The sequence below is a fragment of the Boleophthalmus pectinirostris genome, unplaced genomic scaffold (genome assembly GCF_026225935.1).
Source record: "Boleophthalmus pectinirostris isolate CB_2022bp ecotype Guang Dong unplaced genomic scaffold, ASM2622593v1 HiC_scaffold_6, whole genome shotgun sequence".
Classification (NCBI taxonomy): Eukaryota; Metazoa; Chordata; class Actinopteri; order Gobiiformes; family Gobiidae; genus Boleophthalmus; species Boleophthalmus pectinirostris.
Window position 1 is genome coordinate 26514220 of NW_026571447.1, and position 24138 is coordinate 26538357.

Below are 24138 nucleotides of genomic sequence, written 5' to 3' on the forward strand. Positions count from 1 at the left end.
GCGTATTGTGTTTAAAAATATATAGTCAATGGACAGAGCTTATTGTTAGTCTTCATATTTAATATAGATACATCCACTTGCACCCTTTAGATTCTTGAGAACTTGGGAACTGTGGTTGTAGAATATTGAGAAGTGACATTGTTGTGTTTATAACCTTCTTTTGTTCTCTGCTCTAATCACTTTATCACAAAAAACGTGCAGAGAGGTGATAAGAAATGCCTTTAAACTACACAGGGCTACGATACAAGAGACTGCATGTGTGAATAACCTGTGTAAAAGGTGACATTGATGGTGAATGAGAGGGAGGAGGTGCTATAAAAGACTGGACGTCAAATTTGTCCTGTTCCTCAAATTGTGTTCAAATCAGAAAGGAGGAGACTGGATTGCAGTCAAGATTTCGGGGCGGAAAAAGGAACGAGTAGTCTGGACCTCCATTGATTTAGGAGAGCCAGTCAAACCAGCAACCATGTCGAAAAAGGTAGAAATTCTGAGTATAAACTATATTTATTCTAGTGCATGGGCAAGTTATATTGACAATAAGTAAAATCTTATCCCCCTCAGATTACTGTTATATAATTTCAGATGTGTTAAAAATACAAAAAACTTTGATCTATTCTAGTTTGTAATTATTATTATTACTTTGGGGATACATTTTTCTTTGCTTTTTAACTGTAGGATACTTACGACATGTTTGAGATGAATGGGGAGATGGACAAGAAAAAGAAGAAGAAACAGAAAAAAAAGGAGAAACTGGAGACCATGAAGAAAGAAATGGACATTGTAAGTGTTGTTTTTTTAAATGGTCATAATATTACTAACAGAAGAGGATATGGTCACTTTATAACTTCATGTAACTTATCCCGAATGGCTATTTTTTAGGATGACCATGAAATTACAATTGAAGAGCTAGAAATGAGATATAACACAAGTGTTACTAAGGTAAAACCCACGAAAGCTTATATTTCTTGTCAATTTTCCAAACACTAATAACCACAACTGCATTTCTCTTTGCACAGGGCATGACCACGACCTTTGCGACTCAGGTTTTGGAGCGGGATGGTCCCAATGAGCTTAAGCCCCCCAAAGGTACCCCGGAGTATGTGAAGTTCGCCCGGCAGCTGGCAGGAGGTCTGCAGTGTCTGATGTGGGTAGCAGCTGTCATCTGCTTCATCGCGTTTGGGATTGAACTCGGAAGAGGAAACCTGACCAGCTTTGACGATGTGAGCCTGTCTTTATCTGAACATTTATATCTACCAGATTTCACACATAAAATCCATGTGTTGTCATATATTTTTTGTTCTTCAATAAATAACTATGGTATAAATATGTGTAAATTGGATGAACTTTGGTAGCCAGGATGGCGCCACCTAGTGCCTCTGCTCAACGACTAGGTCAGGAATCAGAATACACTAGACGATTTGCAAGAACCCCGGAAGTGCGAATCCCGGCACCAGCCAATCAGGGAAGAGCCATACATTCTGTGTTGGCAACGATTCCCAAGATTGAGGATTTAAAGCCGGAACAAAGAGAATGTTTGGTGAATTTTATCAAGGGGAAAAACGTTATTTCCCTTCTTCCTATGGGATTTGGGAAAAGCTTAATATACAAGTTAGCCCCTTTAACGGCACTTTACATACGTCACAACCAAATAGCAGCAATTGGTTTAAAAAAAAAGTACCTGCCTACTGTCGAGTTCACTTCGTGGAAACCGGCTGATGAATCAGGCTAGAACTTTGGGCCTTTTGTTCTGTATGTTTTCAAGGAGTTATAGCGTTCTCCTACTTATGTCACACAAAAAACTAAATTATGAATAAAAGTATGTTAAACATGTTTACTGAAATGATTTGTTTAACCTGTCACATGCACTTTATCTTTACTTTAAACAGTTGTATTTGGCCATCACCCTGATCGCTGTTGTGGTGGTGACTGGCTGCTTCGGGTATTACCAAGAGTTTAAGAGCACCAACATCATCGCCAGCTTCAAAAATCTAGTACCACAGGTTGGTTATCGCTGACTTTAGGGGGCCCTTTGTTTTTTTCTTAAGTGACTGTATCAAACTTTATGTGTAAAATAAATACAGCAAGCCGTAGTGATCCGCGATGGCCAAAAGAATCAGATCAACGCAAACCAGCTGGTGGTTGGAGACCTGGTGGAGATAAAAGGAGGAGACAGAGTTCCCGCTGATGTTAGAATCATCACTTCTCAAGGCTGCAAGGTATGTTCATTGTAAAGCACACTGGCACTTGGCAAATTAACATTAAACATTATTATGCAAAGGGTAAAATGCAAGCCTTCTCATGACTTTAAAAATGGCTTTTACCTGTTTTACCTGTTTTTTGCAAATAAACTCTTCTAAAAGCCACCAATTTCCTCAAAATGTTAAAGTGACTGCAGCTCTCTATGTTGTTAATCTGTGCCAGGTGGACAACTCATCTTTGACTGGAGAATCTGAACCACAAACCAGGAGTCCAGAATGTACTCACGAAAACCCTCTGGAAACCCGAAACATTGCCTTCTTCTCTACAACCTGTCTAGAAGGTAAAATACAAAGATTACCAACAAAGAAAATAAAAATACCAAAAGTTTGACCTTTCTTGCGTTCAGGCGTTGCCACTGGTGTAATCATTAACACTGGGGACCGCACCATCATTGGTCGGATTGCCAGTCTGGCCAGCGGAGTGGGGAATGAGAAAACTCCCATCGCTATAGAAATTGAACACTTTGTGGACATCATTGCTGGACTTGCGATCTTTTTTGGCTTTACTTTCTTTGTTGTGGCCATGTTCATCGGATACGCTTTCCTCGAGGCTATGATCTTTTTCATGGCTATTGTGGTGGCCTATGTGCCAGAGGGACTGCTGGCTACTGTTACTGTGAGTATTACCAAAAACATCTACTGTATATATAGTGTTTATTTAAAGGTGCTGAAAGTATGTACATTTTTTTGGTAAGGAGGCAGCCACATGCTTCTTTCCATGGAGTTATAACTTTGCCTTGAATGTTCCACAGCATGGCATCTAGTCTTTTTTATTGCAGGGATATAACAATAACCAAAATATCGTCATATTGTATCGTCAAAAGTCTCACAATAATTTCATAGGCTGTCACAATATATCAAATTACAAGTTCCTTTGCTTAAATGCTTTGTTTTTGTAGTAGCAACAGTTAATAAACACTGGGAACTACATATCCCATGGTTCATTTCAGCGCAAACAACATGTAGATATATGTTTTTGACTTGAATTCTTGGGATTATGATGGAAATAATTCACACCAAAATCTTATCCAGGTATTTTAAAAGCAAAAAAGTGTCCTACCTACAATTATATTTATCTCTCCAAAATATCGCAATAAATATTGTACTGTGAAATTCATATCGTGATAATATCGTACCAAGAGATTTGGATATCGTTACATCCCTGTCATGCAGTCCTCCACAGGTCTGAGTTGGCCTAATTTCGCCACTTGCCTCCCTCCATAGAGATAGATAAGTTTAGTGCTATAGCATACTGTGGAACATTCCAGACAAACCAAAAATAATCTCCATGGAGACAAGCAGGTGACAGACTCATAAATTTAAATCTTAAATTTCTGGACCATTTTATTTTGAAGGTAACCCACTGATTCCTCAACAGGTGTGTTTGTCACTAACAGCGAAACGTTTGGCTCGAAAGAACTGTGTCGTCAAAAACCTGGAGGCTGTGGAGACACTTGGTTAGTACACAGACATTTTACTGTTTCAATTATGACTTCATTATTATTACATGCATCTCTGTTATTGTATGTTTAGGTTCCACATCGGTGATCTGCTCTGATAAGACTGGCACCCTGACCCAGAACAGGATGACTGTGGCTCACCTGTGGTTTGACAATCAGATCCACGCTGCCGACACCACAGAGGACCAGTCAGGTACACTGTCACTGGGAATATCAGTACACTGTGTTCAAGTTCTACAGCAGGGATCTCCAAACTTTTGCATCCGGTGAGCTACCTTTACAAAAAGAAAATTCCAGAGAGCTACTCATTTTATCTGTTGCAAGAAATTGAGTTGATATAAGAGGGCAAGCTGTAGATGTTGTACAGTTAGATGCCTCTAAAACCTAAAACCATTATCCATTTATTAGAGCACAAAGTTCAAAATAACACAGTTACAATGGTAATTCATCAAATTTGGGTTATTCAGTACAATACGTGTAATTCAGAAATCCCTTGGAGAGCTGCTTGTAAGACGGTGGAGAGCTACTGGTAGCTCCTGAACTACAGGTTGGAGACTCTCTACAATTTGATGATGTCTTGATCTTAGATGGTGGGCACAGGCTTATAGAACTCTATGGGATATGAATCTTTCGAGTTGAATAATGGCACCAATTTCTGATGTTATTGTGAGAAAATAATTTCACTTTTGTTTATTTGTGCTGACAGAGAAGATGTCCGACTTTGTGTCAGTTTCCATGTGGATATTAAATTAACCATTAACCATAAACCTGGTCAAACATCTGCAATCTGACAGTAAAACAACAAAGGTTTACAGAGAAATCAGATGCACTGTGTGGAATACTATTAAACGGATGTATATGGGAATTATAATGCACCTAATTATTTCTCTCTTCAGGTCAGTCCTTTGACCAGTCTTCAGAGACCTGGCGTTTTCTGGCCCGAGTGGCGTCCCTGTGCAATAGAGCCACATTCAAACCAGATCAGGAGGGGATCCCCATACCAAAAGTAACATAAACATGCTTGACACCGCTGTGATATTGTGAACATGCTTATAAACTGTTTTTCTTTCTGTTTTTCAAATAGAGGACTGTGGTTGGAGATGCTTCTGAAACAGCTTTGCTGAAATTCACTGAGCTCACCATTGGGAACATTATGGATTACAGAAATCGCTTTAAGAAAGTTGTAGAGGTGCCGTTTAACTCCACCAATAAGTTTCAGGTGAGCTGTTTAATCAAAAATAATATACTAACCTAGAGTAAAACTAATATCAAAACTAGATTTGAACAAGTATCAATACTGAAAAAAGCCTAGTACAGTAGGAGCTCAAGGTAACAAAAGAAAGTACTATCCATTGTGTTGAAAATTAGTCTATTGTGTAAGCTTTTTTATTATTTATATAAGAAGTAGTTTTTAGTTTTTAGTGTTGTGACACTGATAGACTGTGTGTGTCTGTAGCTGTCTGTACATGAGCTGGAGGACCCCTTAGACCTACGCTACCTGTTGGTGATGAAAGGAGCTCCGGAGCGAATCCTGGAACGCTGCTCCACCATTTTAATCCGAGGCCAAGAGCTGCCCCTGGACGACCAGTGGAAGGAGTCCTTTCAGACAGCATACATGGACCTGGGAGGACTGGGAGAGAGAGTGCTGGGTCAGAGATGGTTTAAATATATTTTGTGTATTGTTTGTTTATTTTATTTGTTAATTAAGCAAAAGATTGAACTAGGGATGAGCAATAAATCGAAAAATTCATATTACCAAAGAATCTAGATTGCCCGAGGTACCCTTAGTACAAACAGGCTGCTGGACTGGGCAGTGCCTGATTGACTAAAATGCAGTTGCAGAGTTTGACCACAGTTGGCAGCACAAATGTATTCTTTTTTTTTCTGTTTTAGACCACAAATAGGCTAATAGACCTTATGAACAGTTGCCAGTTGTTCTAAAATACTATGTACACAGTTTAGATGCAAAAAATAAACTTGATTTAGTGTTTAGTCCCACTTTAAGTTCACATTCCAACCCCTAGTCAGTTTAATTGAATTTTTATCTGCTTGCTTTTGCTTTGGTTCCGTAACTTTTGCTAAATTTGATCTTATATCCTTGTGTCTTCTCTGCAGGTTTCTGTCATGTTTATCTGAACGAGAAAGAATACCCCAGAGGCTACAGCTTTGACCCGGATGAGATGAACTTCCCGACCTCTGAACTGTGTTTTGCTGGTCTCATCTCCATGATCGACCCACCCAGAGCCACCGTGCCCGACGCCGTCATGAAGTGCAGAACAGCTGGGATCAGGGTACGTCCGTTTTAATGACAAACATGTACAAAGATGGCTGAGGGAGCCAATACAAATTTCTCAAATAATAATACTCCTTTACATTAATATATTACGACTCAAGTGCAATTAAAATGTTATGAGTAATGCAAACAGTTACTCGAGTAAGAATAAAAAAGTATTGCTACTACTCAAGTGCCAAGACACTGTTTTGATGTAATATCTGACTTATGATGTAGCATTAATATAATCTGATAGACAATACATTTCTAAAAGCTCTGATCCTTGTATGTATTTTAAAAGCAGAGACCACAAAAACCTTAAATTAAGCTGCACAAAAATTAATTTTCATTTAATGTTGTTTGTTTTTACTTTTAGACATACAGCGATACAGATGAGTAATGAAACATTTAAATAAGAGTACAGTCACTTAAAAATATTACTCAAGTAGGAAATTGTTATGTGACTGTTTTCACACTTTACACTTGTCTTTGGTTTTGGTTCGTACACAGTTTGGTCCTGATGTAGACTTGGTTTGGTCCTGTTCTAATCCCAGTAACAACTCACCCTGGCCATGTTCAGCTATTACACCATCAGTATTGCTCGATCACAAACTAATTTCATGATGTTTAAATTTTCAGGTTGTCATGGTAACTGGAGACCACCCAATTACAGCACGAGCAATCGCGGCCAATGTAGGGATCATCTCTGAAGGCAGTGAAACCGTGGAAGATATCGCTCAGAGGAAACGCATACCAGTCGAACAAGTCAACAAGAGGTAGAGGCAGAGTCATTAACACGTTTATAGTTATACTTCTTAATAAACTCGGCAAGACAAGTTTATTTGTATAGCACAATTTGTACACAAAGTAATTCAAAGTGCTAAGAAATACATTAAAATCACAATAAAAACAATTCAAAACATAAATAATTATCATAAAATTAAAAAGAAAGAGAGACATTAAATTAGAGAGAAGCGTGCGGAATGAAAAATGAAAAACCTTTCAGTCATATGCACAGCTAAACAACTGTTTTGAGCCTGGATTTAAACAGCGTCAAAGTAGAGGCCTGTCTAACATCTTCAGGAAGACTGTTCCAGGTTTTAGCTGCATGAATCTGAAACACTGTGTTTAGTGTTTAGTCGTGACTCTGGGCACCGCAGGAGGCCGGTCCCTGAGGTCCTCAGAGTGCGAGATGGTTCATATGGCACTAACATGTCACAGATGTAGTTTGGTGCAAGGCCATGGACAGACTTTGTACACCAGAGAAAGCTAGTGCAGAGACCTGAGCACAGGACTTATGTGCTCGTACTTCCTGGTTCGAGTCAGGACCCGAGCTGCAGCGTTCTGGATGTACTGCAGCTGTCTCACAACTGTTTGTTCATTATGATTTAAGTCTTTGTTTGTGCTTTCACCCTATCAGATAACTGTGCGATATTGCTAAGCCTTTAAAGTTGTTGTGTGTGTTTTGCTTCAGGGAAGCCCGTGCCTGTGTGATCAGTGGGGGTCAGTTAAAAGACATGAGCAGTGATGAGTTGGATGAGGCGCTCAGAAACCATCCTGAAATGGTGTTTGCCAGAACCTCTCCTCAGCAGAAGCTCATCATCGTGGAAAGCTGTCAGCGCCTGGTACATGCACACAGACAAAACTCAGCACTCAGCTGTGGTGGAACCCTTTATAGATTGAATGATTGGCAGAATGGTCAACAGATTTTAGATTCATTCAGCTTTGGGTTAAAATTTTTAGGTGCACATTCTCTATCCACATAGGGAATGTTATTATTTTGACCCATCCTTAAATGCGGCTGGGGTAACATTTCAGGATTAGTGACTTAGCGATCATCATTTAACTTAACTTCATGGCACATTTTGTTTTCCACAGGGCTCCATTGTTGCTGTAACAGGTGATGGTGTGAATGACTCTCCGGCCCTGAAGAAAGCAGATATTGGTGTTGCTATGGGCATCGCCGGCTCAGATGCAGCCAAGAACGCAGCAGACATGATCCTTCTAGATGACAACTTTGCTTCCATCGTCACCGGGGTGGAACAGGGTATAAGATATGCACTCCATCTTCATTGAATATTCGCAAATCTCACTACAGAATTCTGACCTGCCCTCCAAATCAGTATTAAACTATAGAAATTCAAGAATGTTGTGATGTGAAACCTATCAATAGTCTCACCTAAATTAATTCATACATCAAAGTTTATGGCTTAAAGTATAAACTGTCTCTCTAGGTCGTCTTATCTTTGACAACCTGAAGAAGTCCATTGCATACACTCTGACCAAGAACATCCCAGAGCTCACCCCGTATCTCATCTACATCACTGTGAGCGTGCCTCTTCCTCTGGGCTGCATCACCATCCTCTTCATCGAGCTGGCCACGGATATTGTGAGTCCATTATCCAATAGTTAAAAGTAACAGTTGTCACATACTGAAAAGACACATATTACACACACTTTTGGGTGTTTGCAAGGTGGTTTTAGTTGTATAATCTGGCAGCCCAAAATGAAAAGTTCATATAACTTTAAATTCAATGACAATAAGATATTTGTATAATTCCTATGTGATTGACTCCATTGCAGTTCCCCTCTGTGTCTCTGGCCTATGAGAAAGCTGAGAGCGACATCATGCACTTAAAGCCCCGAAACCCCCGTCGTGACCGTCTGGTAAATGAAGCCTTGGCTGTCTACTCCTACTTTCAAATAGGTGAGTTTTTCTTCTCAAAAAAACATAATTAGTAAATGCAAATAGTTAAAATGTCTTGAAATCTGAGGGGTTTTTTTGTTGTTAAATTCAGATTCATTTACTTGTTCAGATCATCCGACTTGCTTCAAAATGTGTCTGTGACTAGTTTCAGTTATTTGACATTGCCAGAGGAGTCATTGCACTAACCCTATTTTCATTTTTACTTCCTTATCTGTTGCTAAACGATCTTGAAACCATTCTAAAATGTTATAATGTCAAAACAAGTTACACAATCCAGGTAATATGAGCAATTAAATCCAACCAAACAAACCACGATTAATATTCTGAATACAAGACATGTAAATGAAACCATGCAAGGAGTTCAGTTTTAGCAGTGTCTGTGAGTGTTATTTTATTATATTATATTCCTGGTTGACCTTTGCCCTCTCCTTTGTTTCAGGTGCGATCCAGTCCTTTGCAGGTTTCACAGACTACTTCACAGCCATGGCACAGGAGGGCTGGTTCCCGCTCCTATGTGTGGGACTGCGCTCACAGTGGGAAGATGTTCACCTCCAGGATCTACAGGACAGCTATGGACAGGAATGGGTGAGTACAATAAACAATGAAGGCCTAAAAGTATAATTAGGGCTGCACAATATGAGACTAAAATATCATATTAGGTAACAATTTCCAAAAACATATTCTGTTTATACGGGTTATTTAAATTTATGAGAAGGTTTCTAATTGTTTAGCCCAGAATGTTCCACAGCATTAAAAGTAAAAAGTTGAAAAAAAAGATAAAGCAATAACATCTTCTTGGAGATAAGAAAGACAATGTATCTTTAAACATCAGAGCAGGACCAATACCAGGCAAAGCTAGGATCTAGACTAAAATGTTACTAGTGCCAAACATTTTTTCAAACACATTTTTCTCTGTAAGAAAGACAAGCTCTTTTATTGTGATATGGAGATTGCATTGCTGGTTTTGTGTTAATGATTATTTTGCAATAGATTGTGCAGCCTTAATTAAAAATAAATTAAAAATAAATTAAGTAAATATGAAATTACTCTTCCGGTATGTTACAGACCTTCAGCCAGAGGTTGTACCAGGAATACACGTGCTACACAGTGTTTTTTGTCAGTATAGAAATCTGCCAAATTGCAGACGTACTGATCAGGAAGACACGTCGTCTCTCCGTGTTCCAGCAGGGATTCTTCAGGTACAAAAATGATGCTCTGATACAGAGTCATTTGATTTTAAGATGACCATTGTCAGGAGTGTACTGTAACAGGACTTTGTATAATTTATGTTCTTACATTTGTTTAAGTGTCTTTAAGTGTTTAAGAGTCTTTAGCCATAATTTTGCCCATAATTTTGAATAATTGAAATGAATGACAGAAATGAAATGAAGACAGCTAATTTAGTCTGAATACCAATATAATAAAGTAAAATATATTGTATAATTGTAATAGTGTTGCTAGAAGCAGCAACAGGTTGGTCAAATAGATTTTCAGTCAGTAATTCATATTTTTATTCATAGAAACCGGGTTCTTGTAACAGCCATCGTCTTCCAGCTCTGTTTGGGAAACCTTCTCTGCTACTGCCCTGGGATGCCGAACATTTTCAACTTCATGCCAATCAGGTATAGTCCTCTAACCAAAACGCTGCTATTTTAAAACATAAAATAACTCATGTGTTTTTGTGTGTGCTCAGGGTACAATGGTGGTTTGTCCCTCTTCCATACGGTATTTTAATCTTCGTTTATGATGAGATCAGAAAGTTAGGAGTCAGAAGACATCCAGGAAGTAAGTTTGATATAAAACTTGACAACATTGTGTATATATTTCAGCACAAGTTAATCTAATGTTTGTTTTTAACAGGTTGGTGGGACCAGGAGTTATACTACTGAAAAATAAAACATAATTGCAAAGGCAGATACTATTAGAGGAATACAGACCAAAGAAGAATATGTTGTTGTAATTTAATGATAATAAATAAATTAATAATTTCCATTCAAACTCAAGTACAACAAATGGATTAGTGACAAACATCCACCCAGTCTGACTGAACAACGTTTAAAAGTGTATTTCCTGTCAAAAAACAGATTTGTCACTATCAATAAAAATGTCCTATATTGGTTGGTTGGTATTGTACTGAGAATTAAATAACTTGCAAAACAGAAGTCGTTTCTTCTTGTTCTTCCAAGTCCTAATAAAAGATGTAGTCTGCAAACAATTTTTATCCCCCTAAACTAAACAATCAATACCAACAGTAGAAATCAAGTTTACACTGAATTCAGTCAATTCATAATTCAGTTCAGTTTGACTCCAGATCTGGCCCATAAAGACGACATAATGATTTTAATGTTCAAAAATGAATCTAAATAGATTTTTTGGGACAATTGATCATTGTAGAGAGACTTCATTTTGTTTGTTGTGCGCATTTGTGCATACGGTACTTAGCTTCGCTTAGTTTTAAGTCCAGTCATGTAGTGTAGGTCTAGAGTCTTTTCAGAATCTAATGAAAAGCCACAGATGTCCATAGCTTCACTCGACTTTCCAGATTGCAATCTTGCCATCCCCCTTGGATGATCCGCTCAGCACATAGCGGTCCTCTGCAGAGCACAGGGTCTGGGTGCTGTCTGTGTGCGCCTGCAGCTCTTTGTCCACCTCATGTGTCTCTGAGTCCAGCACCATCACCTGGCCCCTCCCCTGACCGTCACCATCACCTCCACTGTCAGCACGGCACCCCACCCAGATCTGCAGAGGTCAAACACACGGGTTATGAATGTTTATGTTGATTCTGCAACGGAATACGAAGCATTCTAGAGAACCTGTTCTTTAACATTTTGATGGAACACAGCAGAGACATCCATGGTACAATCTGCTGATATAACTCAAAATGCAGGTTTATGTCTCTGTAATTGTTGGGCCTGCCCTCATGAAAAGCTAGAGCTATAGGTGTGATGGATGGAAGGATAGACGTGAAATTATTCAGACTTGATAATTTGTTATCTAGTATCCAGCCATAAGATTCACATTTTTATGGTTTCAAACTGCCTCAACAGTAAGAAATGAACAATTAACAATAAAAAAGAAAATATTATGTCACTTTTGGATTGTCAATAGTCCTCAACTGTCGCCTATAAACAGGAGGATGAAACCCATGAATAACACAATAACATGTATTTACAAATCCTCATCTAATTTAAACTGTACAAGCCTATTAAATGCTGTAATGACATTTAATCCAACATTAGAATAACATACAACATGACAAGTATAACACACACTGACCTGGTTCTTGACTTGGATCATACACTTGACCCCTGAACTTCCAGAGAGTGTGATTCTCTTTGAGGAGCGTCGGTTGTTTATACTAAAGACAAACAGGTCTCCAGAATCTGCACAGCCGGTCCACAACTGTCCCTGCTAAAATTAACACACAGATTACATTATATTAGATTACTTTATGTACACAGTCGGAGCATCACAAAGGTAAGAAAATATGAGTTGATTTATGCTTGATGCTTTTTTTAAACCCACTCTTTCTGATTGTACAGCTTTTAGCTTTTTAGTAAGTTGGTAGGTGGGAAAATAGCATATGGTACTTTGAAGTAGGGATGCACTGGTATGATACTGGTATCAGATATTGCTGCCAGTATTGACACTTTTGATGGATCCGTCCCAAGATATCCCATTTCGGGTTATAAATTAGTCTGGTAAGACAAGTTACTGGACAAAGTTGGCCCAAAACACAATATTTTCGTAAGTTATTCTGAATAAATATTTTAATTTTTTTTTTGTGATATGCTGTTTGTGTTTAAAGGAAATTAATTTTATTTTCAGTCTTTGCCCTCGTATCGCTTGATGCTGGGTATTAACAGATACTTACCAAAGTATTGACAGAACAGAAAAAGCTGCATTGGTGCATCCATTTTGAAGCTGTACAGTCTACTTGAACTAACTACTGAAATACCACTGCTTGTCCATATAATTGAGGATATGTATTATGAAACATTGTTTTCTCACCTCAAGCATCACAATGAAACAGCTGAAGTTAGAGCTCCGGACGTCATCAGGAAGTACAATCCTCCTTTGTGGAGTCCCACTCTTTTTCAGTTCAACAATACTGTCCACACAACCTACATGAAGCACAGAAAGCTTTCATTTTCTGATCATTACTAAAAGAACTGAATAAAACAGTTTAGTGATTCTCACCACACCACAGTGAGCCGTCATGGATCTGAATGGAGGAGAGTCTGGAGCAGCTCAGGTAAAACTGACGCTTCACTTTGAGGCTGAGAGAGTCCCAGAGCAGAATAGTGCCATCACAGCTGCATGAGTACGTCACCTGACTGAAGGAGAGAATCTTCACACCAGGATCTCAAAGGGGTCCAGAGGTAAAAGACAAGTGTGCAAATGCATAAAACCCCACTAACCACTGTGGGCTCTCAAAACTAAATTATTGCATCTAATATGTGGTTATGACTCAAATGTATAATGAAATTATTTTAAAGGTAATTAAACAGCTAAAGCCAGGGAGATGTTTTGGATAAAACTTTAGGTGTTATCTGCTATTAAGCTTTCAAACTATTAAATGTTTTAAATCTATGAGAAAAATGAAAAATCAGAGTGAGGTTTGTGGTGGGCAGGGCTGTTGTTTGAACATGATAATAGGTCGTGGCACTATGACTGCTTTATACCACATAAATATTCATCACTTATATTAGTTGTAACACCAGTGTAGATTATTTTGACATGACATTATATAAATGGCTCCTGGTGATTTATAATTTTCAGCTTTACTCAAAATATTGTATTGAGCTGTACCTTTTGTGCTCACGTGTGTCCACTGCGAGCCCAGTCACCTCGTGTCTGTGTTCAGTCAGCTGCTTGTTACATGACATACTGTGAGTGTCAATGATGTAGATCACAGAGTCCACAGAGCCGATCCACACCTGCTCCTGCACCAATCCCAGCATGCAATTCTGTAACACATAACCAGATACTATAGACAATCCCTTAATAATGTTGATTTACTTTTTATTATTGGGTGTATCCTTTAGTACAGCAGTTTTCAATAGGTGAGGTGGGCCTCCCTAGGGGAGGTGCGACACAGGAGGACTAAACCAGGACTGATCCCAGGTGTCTTTTCCTACTGTAAGAGGAGGCTCACATTCACCCAATTCGAAAACCCCTGCTTTAGTAGAAGGACTCATGTCGCTGCTGCTACCTGTTGCTTTGTCTTCGTACACAAATTGTAAAGATGTACATTTATTTAATCTTATATGGAGTAGTGTGTTTATTCATATAGTGTAATGCAGGTTTATTTGCTTGTTATGAATAAATAATGAATAATACAATTAGCAGATTTGAGTCAAAGCTATTTTCCATACAAAATGCCTCTTACCAGCTGTGACTCCCCCACCATAATACAGTCCTGCAGAATGGACCAGCTGGTGGCGTCGAACACAACCACCCGGCCTCCGCTCAAAGCCACCCACAGCTTAGGGTTCATCTCACTGCCAGAGTCACTGCACGTCAACTGGCCTGGAGGAACACACACATACAAGGACACGTCTTGGTATAGGGCTACAACAAGATTAATTATAATTATATAAAATTTTAATTTGAGGGGTCGCTATTTACAAATGACAAAAGCAGCAGTCATGTGGGTATTTAAATTCCCTGTGTTTCTAATGACCTTATGGTAAAACGTGCTACACGGGGACAAGTGTGAAGAAGCCTTAGTTTAGAAGACCATGTTTCAGTCTTCCCACAATTATTAATATTTCTGAATGTGTTCAAATGTGATTTTAATATATTAATTTAATAATAATTGTAATACTTCAGAGAAATCACAATTAGATCTTCCCAAAATGGTCCCTGATATGGTACTCTCCCACACTTTTTATTGTATTAATACTATTATTTCTGTCGTCATTACCACACAACATATTAAGCACAAGGGGACTCTGAAACTCTCTCTCCCTTCACATTAGAAACTCAGACTCACTAAACTTATTATTATTATTATTGTTGTTGTTATTATTGTTATTATTGTTAAGACTACAAAAATAGTTGTGTCTTGTGATAGCGTAAAAGTACAGAAGATACAGTGATTTACATTAAATAGAAAGACAAAGCCTGCGCTAAACATGAGGCACATGATCAGTGGTAGACATACACATTAAATTTAACACATATTTATAATTTAGCACAGTTATAATAGAGCTTAAAGGCTTGTCTCTATCTAGGACATATTGTTCTATTAAACTGTTCACGCTGATCCACTTTTTACACATAATGCATCTCTATTCAGTCTGATGATTAAAAAAACAGGGAGGCTGAAATGAATCAACCATCTTAGTTGTAATATCTGAGTTGTCTCCATAGAGGTAAATATACTTAATGCAAAGAGAGTAAAGCAGTTATATCTCCATAGAGGCGAGCAGGACAGACGCTTCACCTGAAAAGTTACAAACCAGTACACATGGTGTTTGTGTGTGGGTAATAATTATTGAATTAAACAATTAACATTTAAATATGACATGTTGATTTTGATTTGCCAAAGAGTATAGAGAACCTGGAGTATAGAGAAGCACGTGTACAGTCTGGGGCTCAGGGAGGTCCTGGGACGGGTTGATCTTATGTTTTAGAGTCTCGGAAGTCACTTTGGGAACCATCATAGGAACTAAAGAAAAATCAGTACAAATGTTAAAATGTAGTAATAAATTAAGTATAAAGGTTGTTGTATAAAGGCCAGAGGAATAATCTGCAGTACATTACCATCATGATAGAGTTTATCGAAATAGGCGAGTTTGGAGGCAGCAGAGATGGACTTCTGGGTTTGCAGGGAGCCGACCACAGCATCCATCAGCAGGACATTGGTCAGAGCTTGGTTCATGTACTGGGGATCCTACAAGTAAGGCAAACAAGACATGTAGTTTAATTACAAACTACAGGTCTCTGATTTCTATACTGTAACAAGTCTGTGTTGGACTGCCCCCTGCTTTGACTCTATGAAGTTGTTGCTTTGCATAGAACACCCCACAGTATGGAATTAAACTTACCAATGCATGTATTTATTTTTTGTGCTAAAAAATACCTCAATTACGGTTACCTTTCCACAGACCTGACCTGTAATTTGGTAATCTGCTTGTCTGCATGTATAAATGGGTTTATTGTATGTATATTTACAGTATGTAATGGTATATACCTTGTGTTGGTCGGCCATCTTGCGTCCTGTCCACATCTCCTTCACTATAAGGTTCCACAGCTCAGTCTCTGTTTTCAGATTGGCCTCGAACACCTCAGGTCTGCTGCTGCACTTTATACGGAGAGACGGGATCCGCAGGAGAAGGACCGGGGCAGAAGAAACCTTGACTTCCTGGAATTACAGTACACAACACTCAGCTCAATGTATGAGATTGCTTTGCCTACAATGTACCACAGTACGGCATTAAATTCATAGTAGTAGGCGATGCCACAAGGTCAAGTTAAGTTCTGTGAAGAGCTACTTGAATAAATACTAGATTGACAAATTTGCAAGTAATGTTGTGTTGCAGAATATTCCAGGTAAAGTAGAAGAGTTACATAGTGCAACTTTAAAGTGTACTTAACCAGTCTGAGTTCTCACTTTACTAAGTTGTTACTATTATACTTTAGATCTATTTTTATATTTTCTTCACAAACTGACACTAATTGATGTTATATTGACCACAAGTACAACAAAATCTGTCACACACACACAGAGCTGTTACCTGGATGTCTCTAAATTTGGTTATTTCCAGGAAGTTTGCTCGGCCCTCGGGCAACAGGAAAAGGCGTTTTTGTGTCATTGCAATTTTCCCAACTCCGTGCGATGTCTTCACACAGGACGAGAGCTTGTAGACACATTCACTGTTATCCAGCTGGTCTATCACATCTGAGGGCAGGTTCACATCTTGAGCTTCAGCTTCAGTTTCCTTCCAAAAAGTGTAAAAGTCTCGAAACAGATCAGGGTCCACGTGTTTAGATTGACCTAGACAGAAAATATCCATTACCGCTCGGCATAACAAACATCACTTGACCCAGCAGTTCTTTATGTAGATATTATTGTGTGCGACTAATGGACACAGACTATAGTGTCCTGTCACAGTCACAAAGTTAATAGTGTTAAGCCATGCATGATGTTGAACAAGAAGAGAAAAACAACATGAAAAGCAGAGTAAATGAATTCTGTTTTGTACCATCTGTGAGAGCACCGAACAAGCGGTGGATAGTGGCCACGTCTTTCACAATACCACACTCCTGGACACAGCGCACAAACTCCTCCAGACTGAGAGGCTTTCTGGGCAACTCAAATTTCTTCACATGGTCATTGCCAGGATTCAGAGTTTTCTCATTTTCAGTTTTTACCTAGAAACAAAGCAATTAAGGACATGAAAAAATATGCTTACTGCTATGCAATGGGGCTGTATGAATAATTTAACTTGAACCCAAATTGTAATTAAAGGTGCACTTTAGGGATGTAACAATATCCAAATCTCATGGTACGATATTTATTGTGATATTTTATGAAGGTTAACAAAATTGTGAATACGCTACTTTTTTCCTCTTAAAATGCCTTGATAAGACTTAATCCAAAGAACTAAGATGTAAAAGTGCTTAGAACTGTTATTTCTTCTTGTAGTTTGCACCAAAATGGAGCAAAGGATCATGGTCGATGTAGTTCCCTCTGCTGTTTTAGCTATTGCTGCGCCATAACAATGAATTTAAGCAAAGAAACTTGTGATTCGATATATTGTGATGGCCCACGAAATTATTGAGAGACTTTTGAGGATATCACGATATTTTGGTTACTGTTACACCCCTAGTGCACTTAGTAAGTTTTTGCCTCATGAAAATGTTATTGCTTACAGTATGACATTAATTTGATCTATCTTTAAGTAAAAATATTTTTAAATTGCCAAAATATACTTGTACTTATTGTAGTGAAACATTCCAGGCAAAACTATATCTCTATGGGAAAAAAAAAAAAAAGTTTCCTAAAATCATAAAACAGTGCCCCTTTAATACAATGTAATAATAATAGTATAACCAGTTACAACATTTTCTATTGAAACTAATCTGAAACTTAAAAACATATATAACCAACTTATCATGTAATTTGACATCTACAGACATTGCTCTGAAATGCATTGTGTCTAAGTCATTTAACATTTCAGTTTTTCTAGTAACAACAATGTTTCAAAACAACATGTTGAAACTGTGACCTAAAATCTTACTAAAGCAGATACTGGAAATCCAAACCCAATAATTGTAAAAAATAATAATCACTGACTTTGAGGATGAGTCGTTTGAGCTCTGGTCTCCGGTCGGCCTGCTGCCTCTCGTCGCGATGCAGCGAATCTACCAGCCATGTGACCAGAGGAGTGGGGAAGATGGCCGTGTCTGTTTTACACAGGCTCTGGAAATCACTCAGAGCATCCAAGCGCCGAGAGCACAGGGTGTTAATGAGGCCACGCAAATAGTAGAATCTGCAGGAGGGAAAACAATCATGATTTCTTTGTGTACTACTGTTACTACTACTAAAATTCTACTTTACTGCTTCTACTGGTACTAACTAAAACAAGTATTTTACTGCTACAACTAACTACAACAAGTATTTTAGGTAGTGTGACTGTAATACCTTGCCAGTAAAGCAGAGTTCTCATGTTGCACAGAGAAGATTGCCTTGTTGAGCTGTTGAATAATTTCCATGTAATAACTTTGGACAGAGTGGAAGGACAGGGAGGCTGGGAAATCTGGAAGCTTGAAAATCTTTGCAGGTTTAGGTGGTGTCTTAAATACTACTGGGAGACAGGATCATGACATTTTAGTAACGTTTTTATTGTAGATGTAATAGCAGAAGGACAAACCTAGGTCGGTGTTGATTTTGTGGAGCAGGTTGTTCCTCTGGAAGCTCTGGTGGTCGCTCAGGTTGGGCAGGCTCATGCCCTGTCTCTTCAGATGATGGTCTGACACAGAGCTCCTCCTACGAGCCTGGATCTCCTGCATGGTGGGTCTGCGAGGGAGCTCCACTTTGGCTTTCATCCTGAACACAAACAACCTCCTATATTAGATCAGATATACCAGTATACTGTCACAATATATACTTTACAAATGCAGTAAATGAGGTTAAATCACTTTTGTGTTTCTGAGCGTGTGCTGAGCTCCATGCGAGCAAAGCTGTCCATTTTCTTATTGAGACGATCTTTCAGGAAAGAATGGAAAATGTGTGTCTCCAACACCTATAAACAAACCACAGCTGTTTAAATTAACACTCTGTTCACAGTGTACAGACTGTGCTTATGAATACACTTGAGTGTGTTGTACCTTAGTGTAAAAAAGCTGCTCATTGGGCTCTCTTGTCTTCAGAAACTCTGCACTGTTGAACACTCTGTGTTCATAGTTAAGATGGCTGCAGACATCTCTGTTATGTGCGTAAAATATATAAAATCATTATAATTGTCTAACTTCATATTTGTCTGAGCCTGACAGAAAAGGCCAGACCTGAAAATGTTGACGATGAGCTCCAGAGTAATCTTCTGGATGTCGTGGTTGAGGTTTTGTTGCCAGGTGCGTCTCTGGGCTCTGTGTTCGTTAATGTCAGTCCAGCTCGGGCTGTGGCACTGGCTCAGGTCAAACTGAGTCTGTAATGACTGGCACCTGACAAACACAGACATATATGTATTTATGTTATTTATTCTCTGGTGGATTTCTGGTGTTTACCTCTGTGTGAAACACTCAGCTGCAGACTGGGGAATCTCAGGCAGATCCACCGTCTCAGAGGAGGACGTGGACACGCTTCCATTATCAAGGTTAATAAGCACCAGATCGTCGGTTTCCTGGGCAGAACAACAACTAAAACTTAAACCATTCAATAGTTTACATTACACTGTATATACAATATACAATTGTCAAATTAATATGCACAGATTGTGAAGTAACACTTGTAAGTTACCTACAGATGCAACTTCTTCAAAATGGCTGATGTGGCAGCCCATGAGGAAGGCTGTAGGAGCCATGAGGAAGTCCAGCATGCTCCGGGCCAGGACAGGGACATAGGGGTGCTGCCAGGACAAAGGCTGAGAGAAAGGCCATCAATCAAGGTTTTTATAAAATATGTACTTTAAATGTATTTATGTTTTCATGCATTGTCAATAGAACGCACCCAGAGAAAGAGCAGCAAACACTCTGCTACCAGAGTGAGACGAGCCCAATCTGCAGAGAATAGCACCACACGCTGCTCCTGCAGCAGACAGGACAGCACCTGCACACAAGGGTCAACATCAGACTGATCAGAGTATATGAGATAATACGTGTGACAGTACCTGTAGTAACTGGTGTGGGGTGAAGCAGAGCAGCGGCAGGTGCAGCTGCAGGTCTACAGTAGGGCTGTCCCTGTCCTCACCTGACGGCAGAGTGATCGTCAAAGGTCTGAGAGAAAACATCTGCAACAAAAGCTTCTGTTAAACATAATATCACATAAACACTGTGGACTGTTCATTTGTGAACCTCACCAAATGTAAGTGTCCAGGAGGGGGCGCTGGCACCAAAGCCAGTTTAGCTGCAAACTCCTTAACCCTGTCCTCCAGGTCTGACACACGACAGGACCTCAGCTGAGGTAAGAAACTGAACACAAGAGGACAAAGCTTAAAAACTTATTTTCTCCTACTAACTGGACATGATCTAATGTAGATGTCATTGAGTGTCTCACCACGATAAACTGTCCTTCAGGGCTGTGAAGAAGGGATACTTGGATATGACACAGAAACTAAAGGCAGAGAACACCTTTGGACAGACAGATCCATTTTGATTTGGATATTGTGACAAGTCATCCTGAAGGAAGACACATATTTAAGTATACTGTAATATTACTATTATGAATTATTTGAAGAGAAATGTTGAGTACCACTACAGCTTTGTAACACTGCATGACAACACTAAAGGTTTTGTTCCCAAAAACATCTGTAAACACTAAAAAGTGAAACTGCTCTTCTCTTGGTTCACTCATTACTTGAAGACCATCTGTAAAAGCAATATGGATATAATTATTATTACATTATTATATGAACAATAGGCACTCTGGACCTAACCATCTTCTTTATAATAAACATAATCATACCAGGGAAGCAGAGCTGAGGTAAAGCCACGAGGTCTATGTCTTTGGGAACAGTAACATCATCACTTCCTCTTTGCTCCGCTCCTGTCCGACCTAAATAGCATGACAACAAGTGCATTTTATTTCTAGATTATTATAGAAATATAGGGTGCATTCCTGCTTGAGTGTAGAATTGGATATAGTCATAATTTGAAATGGAGGACATGGGTGTGTATAACTCCATGGGAGACTTACTGCTATTAGAAAAATATCCAAATTGTCATATGTTGAACTTTATCACTATATGTTAGGGACTGGCTCCACAAACTTGCCATTTTAATTTTATGGCTTATAGTCTTAAACGAACACAACTTTGGTGTGTTCGTTTAAGACTTTGGACAAATGGTATATCTTTCTGAAGCCATTGTGGAAAGGGGTGTATTAGATATTAAATATTGACCAATGTCAAATGAACACAGTGTATCCATGGGTTTAAGAATGATGAACAAATAGGTCTGTGGCTATAGGAATCAAAAAGTCCTCAAAGTGCTGAGTATAACAAGAGGCTGAAAACCATGAATTTAAAAGTGCCTTGAGATCTAATACTGTATTAGTGTTTATGGTCCACCTTGAGCAGTAGCAGCAGTAATAGAGGACAGGTGCTCTCTCTTCTTGCGTATGAAGGACCTCCTCCTGCGGCCGTGGGAGCGCACCAGCTCAGAGTCTGTGTGCAGTTTACTTACAAAGGGAGGGGCCAGGACATGCAGCACCTCCGGCTCCAGCGTCACAGGGACCCCATTACTGACAGGGCTCTGCTGCCAGCTCTGTGGAGACAACACAATTATTACTATCAATAGTTACAACTGTGTGAAAAAATATATATATTAAAGTTGCAATATGTAACTTTTCTGGTGAAGGGTATGCCTGGAATGTCCTACAGTATGATATTAAACTTATCATTATTGAGCAGCCCTATGAAGCCATGTGGCTCCCACAGCTCCGGACAGGCTGCCCCAGCGGTACTAAAGATGGGTCAGACACAGAAGACAAATTTGGGTCAGCTAAAGAGGACAGATTTCCCAACCTTAACATGTATATTTTGCTTGAGAATAACATTACACCTGTAATGGTATATTCGGCACGGTAAGGCACATTTAATTGTCCTCACAGGACAATTTATCCTCCACATTGGTACCATCTTTGGGGTAAGCTGTCAGGAGCAGTGGGGACAGATCTTGAGTTAAGCTTGGTCAGGATCCCTTTTGCAGGACAATTTTACCTACTGTGAATAATTTAGGTTGATGGGGAAACCAGAATACTAGGAGGAAAGCCACTCCAGCATGGAGAGAAAAATGCAAACTGCACACAAAAAGGCCTGAGCAGCCTGCAAGTAGCCTAGGAGCAGCCTGGGAGTCAAACTTAAAACCTTCTTGCTGTGAGGCGTGAGTGCTATCATTGCTGGCCAACTGTGGCACCTGGTATTCCTGGTGGTCTCCCATCCAAACTAGGCCCAACCCTGTTTTCCTTTCAATATCAGATAAGAATGGGCACAAGTATGACACAGCAGGGTGCAGGTGTTGATTTGAGACTTACCTGGTAGAGTTCTCGTAGTTTCTCACTGGAGGCTCCGACCACCACACAGGCCTCAAGCAGAGCAGCAGGCAGGTGTTCACCCATCCCTCACAAAAACGCCAACTAAACTAAACAAACAGAATAAATGCCCATCAATATGAGGTTGTATTCCTGTGGGTATCTTTGTGTTAGTTAGAGGTGTATTATGTGCCTCTTATGTAGTGGAGGTTCCTACAGTACATGCTTTGTGTCTATGAAGATGTTACTGCTTTGCCTAAAATGTTCAACAATATGGTATTAATCTTATCTACCCCCATGGAGACAAGCAGGTCACACCACCAGTTTAGTTGCAAAACAGTTTCTTAATGCCAACCTTTCAGGCAAGTAGTTTCATCCTTATGGACAAACAAGCAGGTGTACTTTTCAACAGAAATTTAACATATTGTACCGTAAAACAGAATCAGAACAAGCAGATTTTTGCTACAGTGCCCCATTACTAAGTGTGACAGAGAGGATGTTTCAGCTGATTCTTGCTGCTGTTACTGGCAAAAAATATCCTCTGCAGACAAAGTGATATGATATATTTTGTTGTAGTGTATTCTCTACTCCCTTATTTGTCCATGTGACCATCTGGAAGTGGGTTGGAAGTACCCAGTTGTTTCCACTGAAATTTGTTTTGTTACGTGGGAAACAATAGCTTAATGTGCTTCTAGACAGTTATTTATATATCCTGCAGAAGAGGAGTATGTGAGGAGAGCATATGTTCTGTCGGCTGATTGTGGGTAGGAGGATGCGACATGATCCTTTACAGAACCATCATATGATCTTTGAAAAAAAAAAAAAAGGAAAATTCCACATTATACCATATCACTCACTCTGGCCAGGGTTACAACATTCCTTCAACTGCATACACTTTCACAGATAAACAAGAGGGCATATGCAATAAGTATTTCACCTTAATTCCAAATTTACCGTTATCAAAAACTTTACTTTACTTAAAAGGTGCACTGTGTGACTTTTCTGTGGGGTCCGCCACTTGCTTATCACCCCTCACTGTGAGTGGCCTCATCTCTCCACAGATCTGACCTGTAACTTGACCTGGTTGGTTAATCTGTTTTTTTGATTGTTTTGCTTTTGGTTTGGTTTGGTTTTATTTTTTATTTTTCATTGAGATAAATAAGGTTAAGGCCATAATGTGGAGCATTCAAGGCAAAACAACATTTAGGCAACTTATACAAACTTCATTGATCCACAAGGGAAATTATTTGATAATAATATTAATTAAATAATTTCCCTTGTGAATCAATAAAGTTTGTCTAGATTTTCATAGAAAGAAGCAGGTGGACTTACTTTGTGCATCTTTACTTTTGTTTTCCTTCTGATGCTGATAATGAGGATAATGTTACTCAGTCAGAGCAACATCTCAAGACACTGTCTCTAATATATTTCTTAACAGCATGTTACTTACACTGTCACTCAAAGTGCAATAGTTTTTTTACAAACAGAGCCTTGATCGTCAGACCTGCAGTTGTGTCAGGTGATCACAAGTCACATGCTGCAGGTGAAAACCAAACGCGTCTCTTTTTCTCTTACCTTTACACAGTCCTCCGTCCTGTTGTGAAGAGGTGTTGGTTCAGAAACACGGAGGGTGGGTGGGAGGTAGAGTCCTGCGCTTCCCTCATTTGAAAGAATGCCCCTCTGTGCGCTCTCTCCTCTCTCATGCTTTTTAATCTAGCCCTGCTTCCGGGTCCTGCTGCCGC

The 24138-nt window shown here is 39.2% G+C and overlaps 2 protein-coding genes across 6 annotated transcripts; one reads left to right on the forward strand and one right to left on the reverse strand.

Moving 5' to 3' along the window:
• Nucleotides 1-278: 278 nt before the first annotated feature.
• LOC110171389 (ATPase H+/K+ transporting subunit alpha) lies at nt 279-10859 on the forward strand. Its single transcript, XM_020937092.2, has 24 exons — nt 279-478; nt 676-780; nt 880-939; nt 1017-1220; nt 1887-2000; nt 2082-2216; nt 2422-2539; nt 2606-2874; nt 3637-3715; nt 3792-3911; nt 4615-4724; nt 4803-4937; nt 5175-5367; nt 5834-6009; nt 6630-6766; nt 7465-7615; nt 7869-8037; nt 8225-8379; nt 8574-8697; nt 9137-9282; nt 9763-9896; nt 10218-10319; nt 10391-10482; nt 10558-10859. Exons 1-24 carry the CDS (start codon nt 296-298, stop codon nt 10584-10586), a joined length of 3240 nt encoding a protein of 1079 aa, XP_020792751.2. The 5' UTR covers nt 279-295; the 3' UTR covers nt 10587-10859.
• Nucleotides 10645-24124, reverse strand: LOC110171567 (DENN domain-containing protein 3-like). 5 transcript variants are annotated; one of them, XM_055164206.1, is made up of 28 exons: nt 23972-24124; nt 22400-22501; nt 21435-21630; nt 20831-20920; nt 20618-20733; nt 20423-20544; nt 20226-20337; nt 20037-20156; nt 19877-19975; nt 19671-19790; nt 19435-19550; nt 19216-19371; nt 19039-19135; nt 18850-18953; nt 18582-18757; nt 18353-18515; nt 18005-18200; nt 16911-17079; nt 16443-16702; nt 15899-16069; nt 15469-15598; nt 15266-15373; nt 14090-14229; nt 13510-13667; nt 12898-13034; nt 12709-12821; nt 11974-12108; nt 10645-11436 (listed from the first exon to the last, which is right to left on the reverse strand). In XM_055164206.1, the coding sequence occupies exons 2-28, from the start codon at nt 22481-22483 to the stop codon at nt 11224-11226; spliced, it is 3801 nt and encodes a 1266-aa protein (XP_055020181.1). In that variant the 5' UTR covers nt 22484-22501; nt 23972-24124; the 3' UTR covers nt 10645-11223. The 5 variants fall into 5 exon arrangements, with proteins under 5 accessions (XP_055020181.1, XP_055020182.1, XP_055020180.1 ...); XM_055164207.1 differs by having other exon boundaries at nt 18353-18512; nt 22400-22506; XM_055164205.1 differs by having other exon boundaries at nt 22400-22506.
• Nucleotides 24125-24138: the final 14 nt, after the last annotated feature.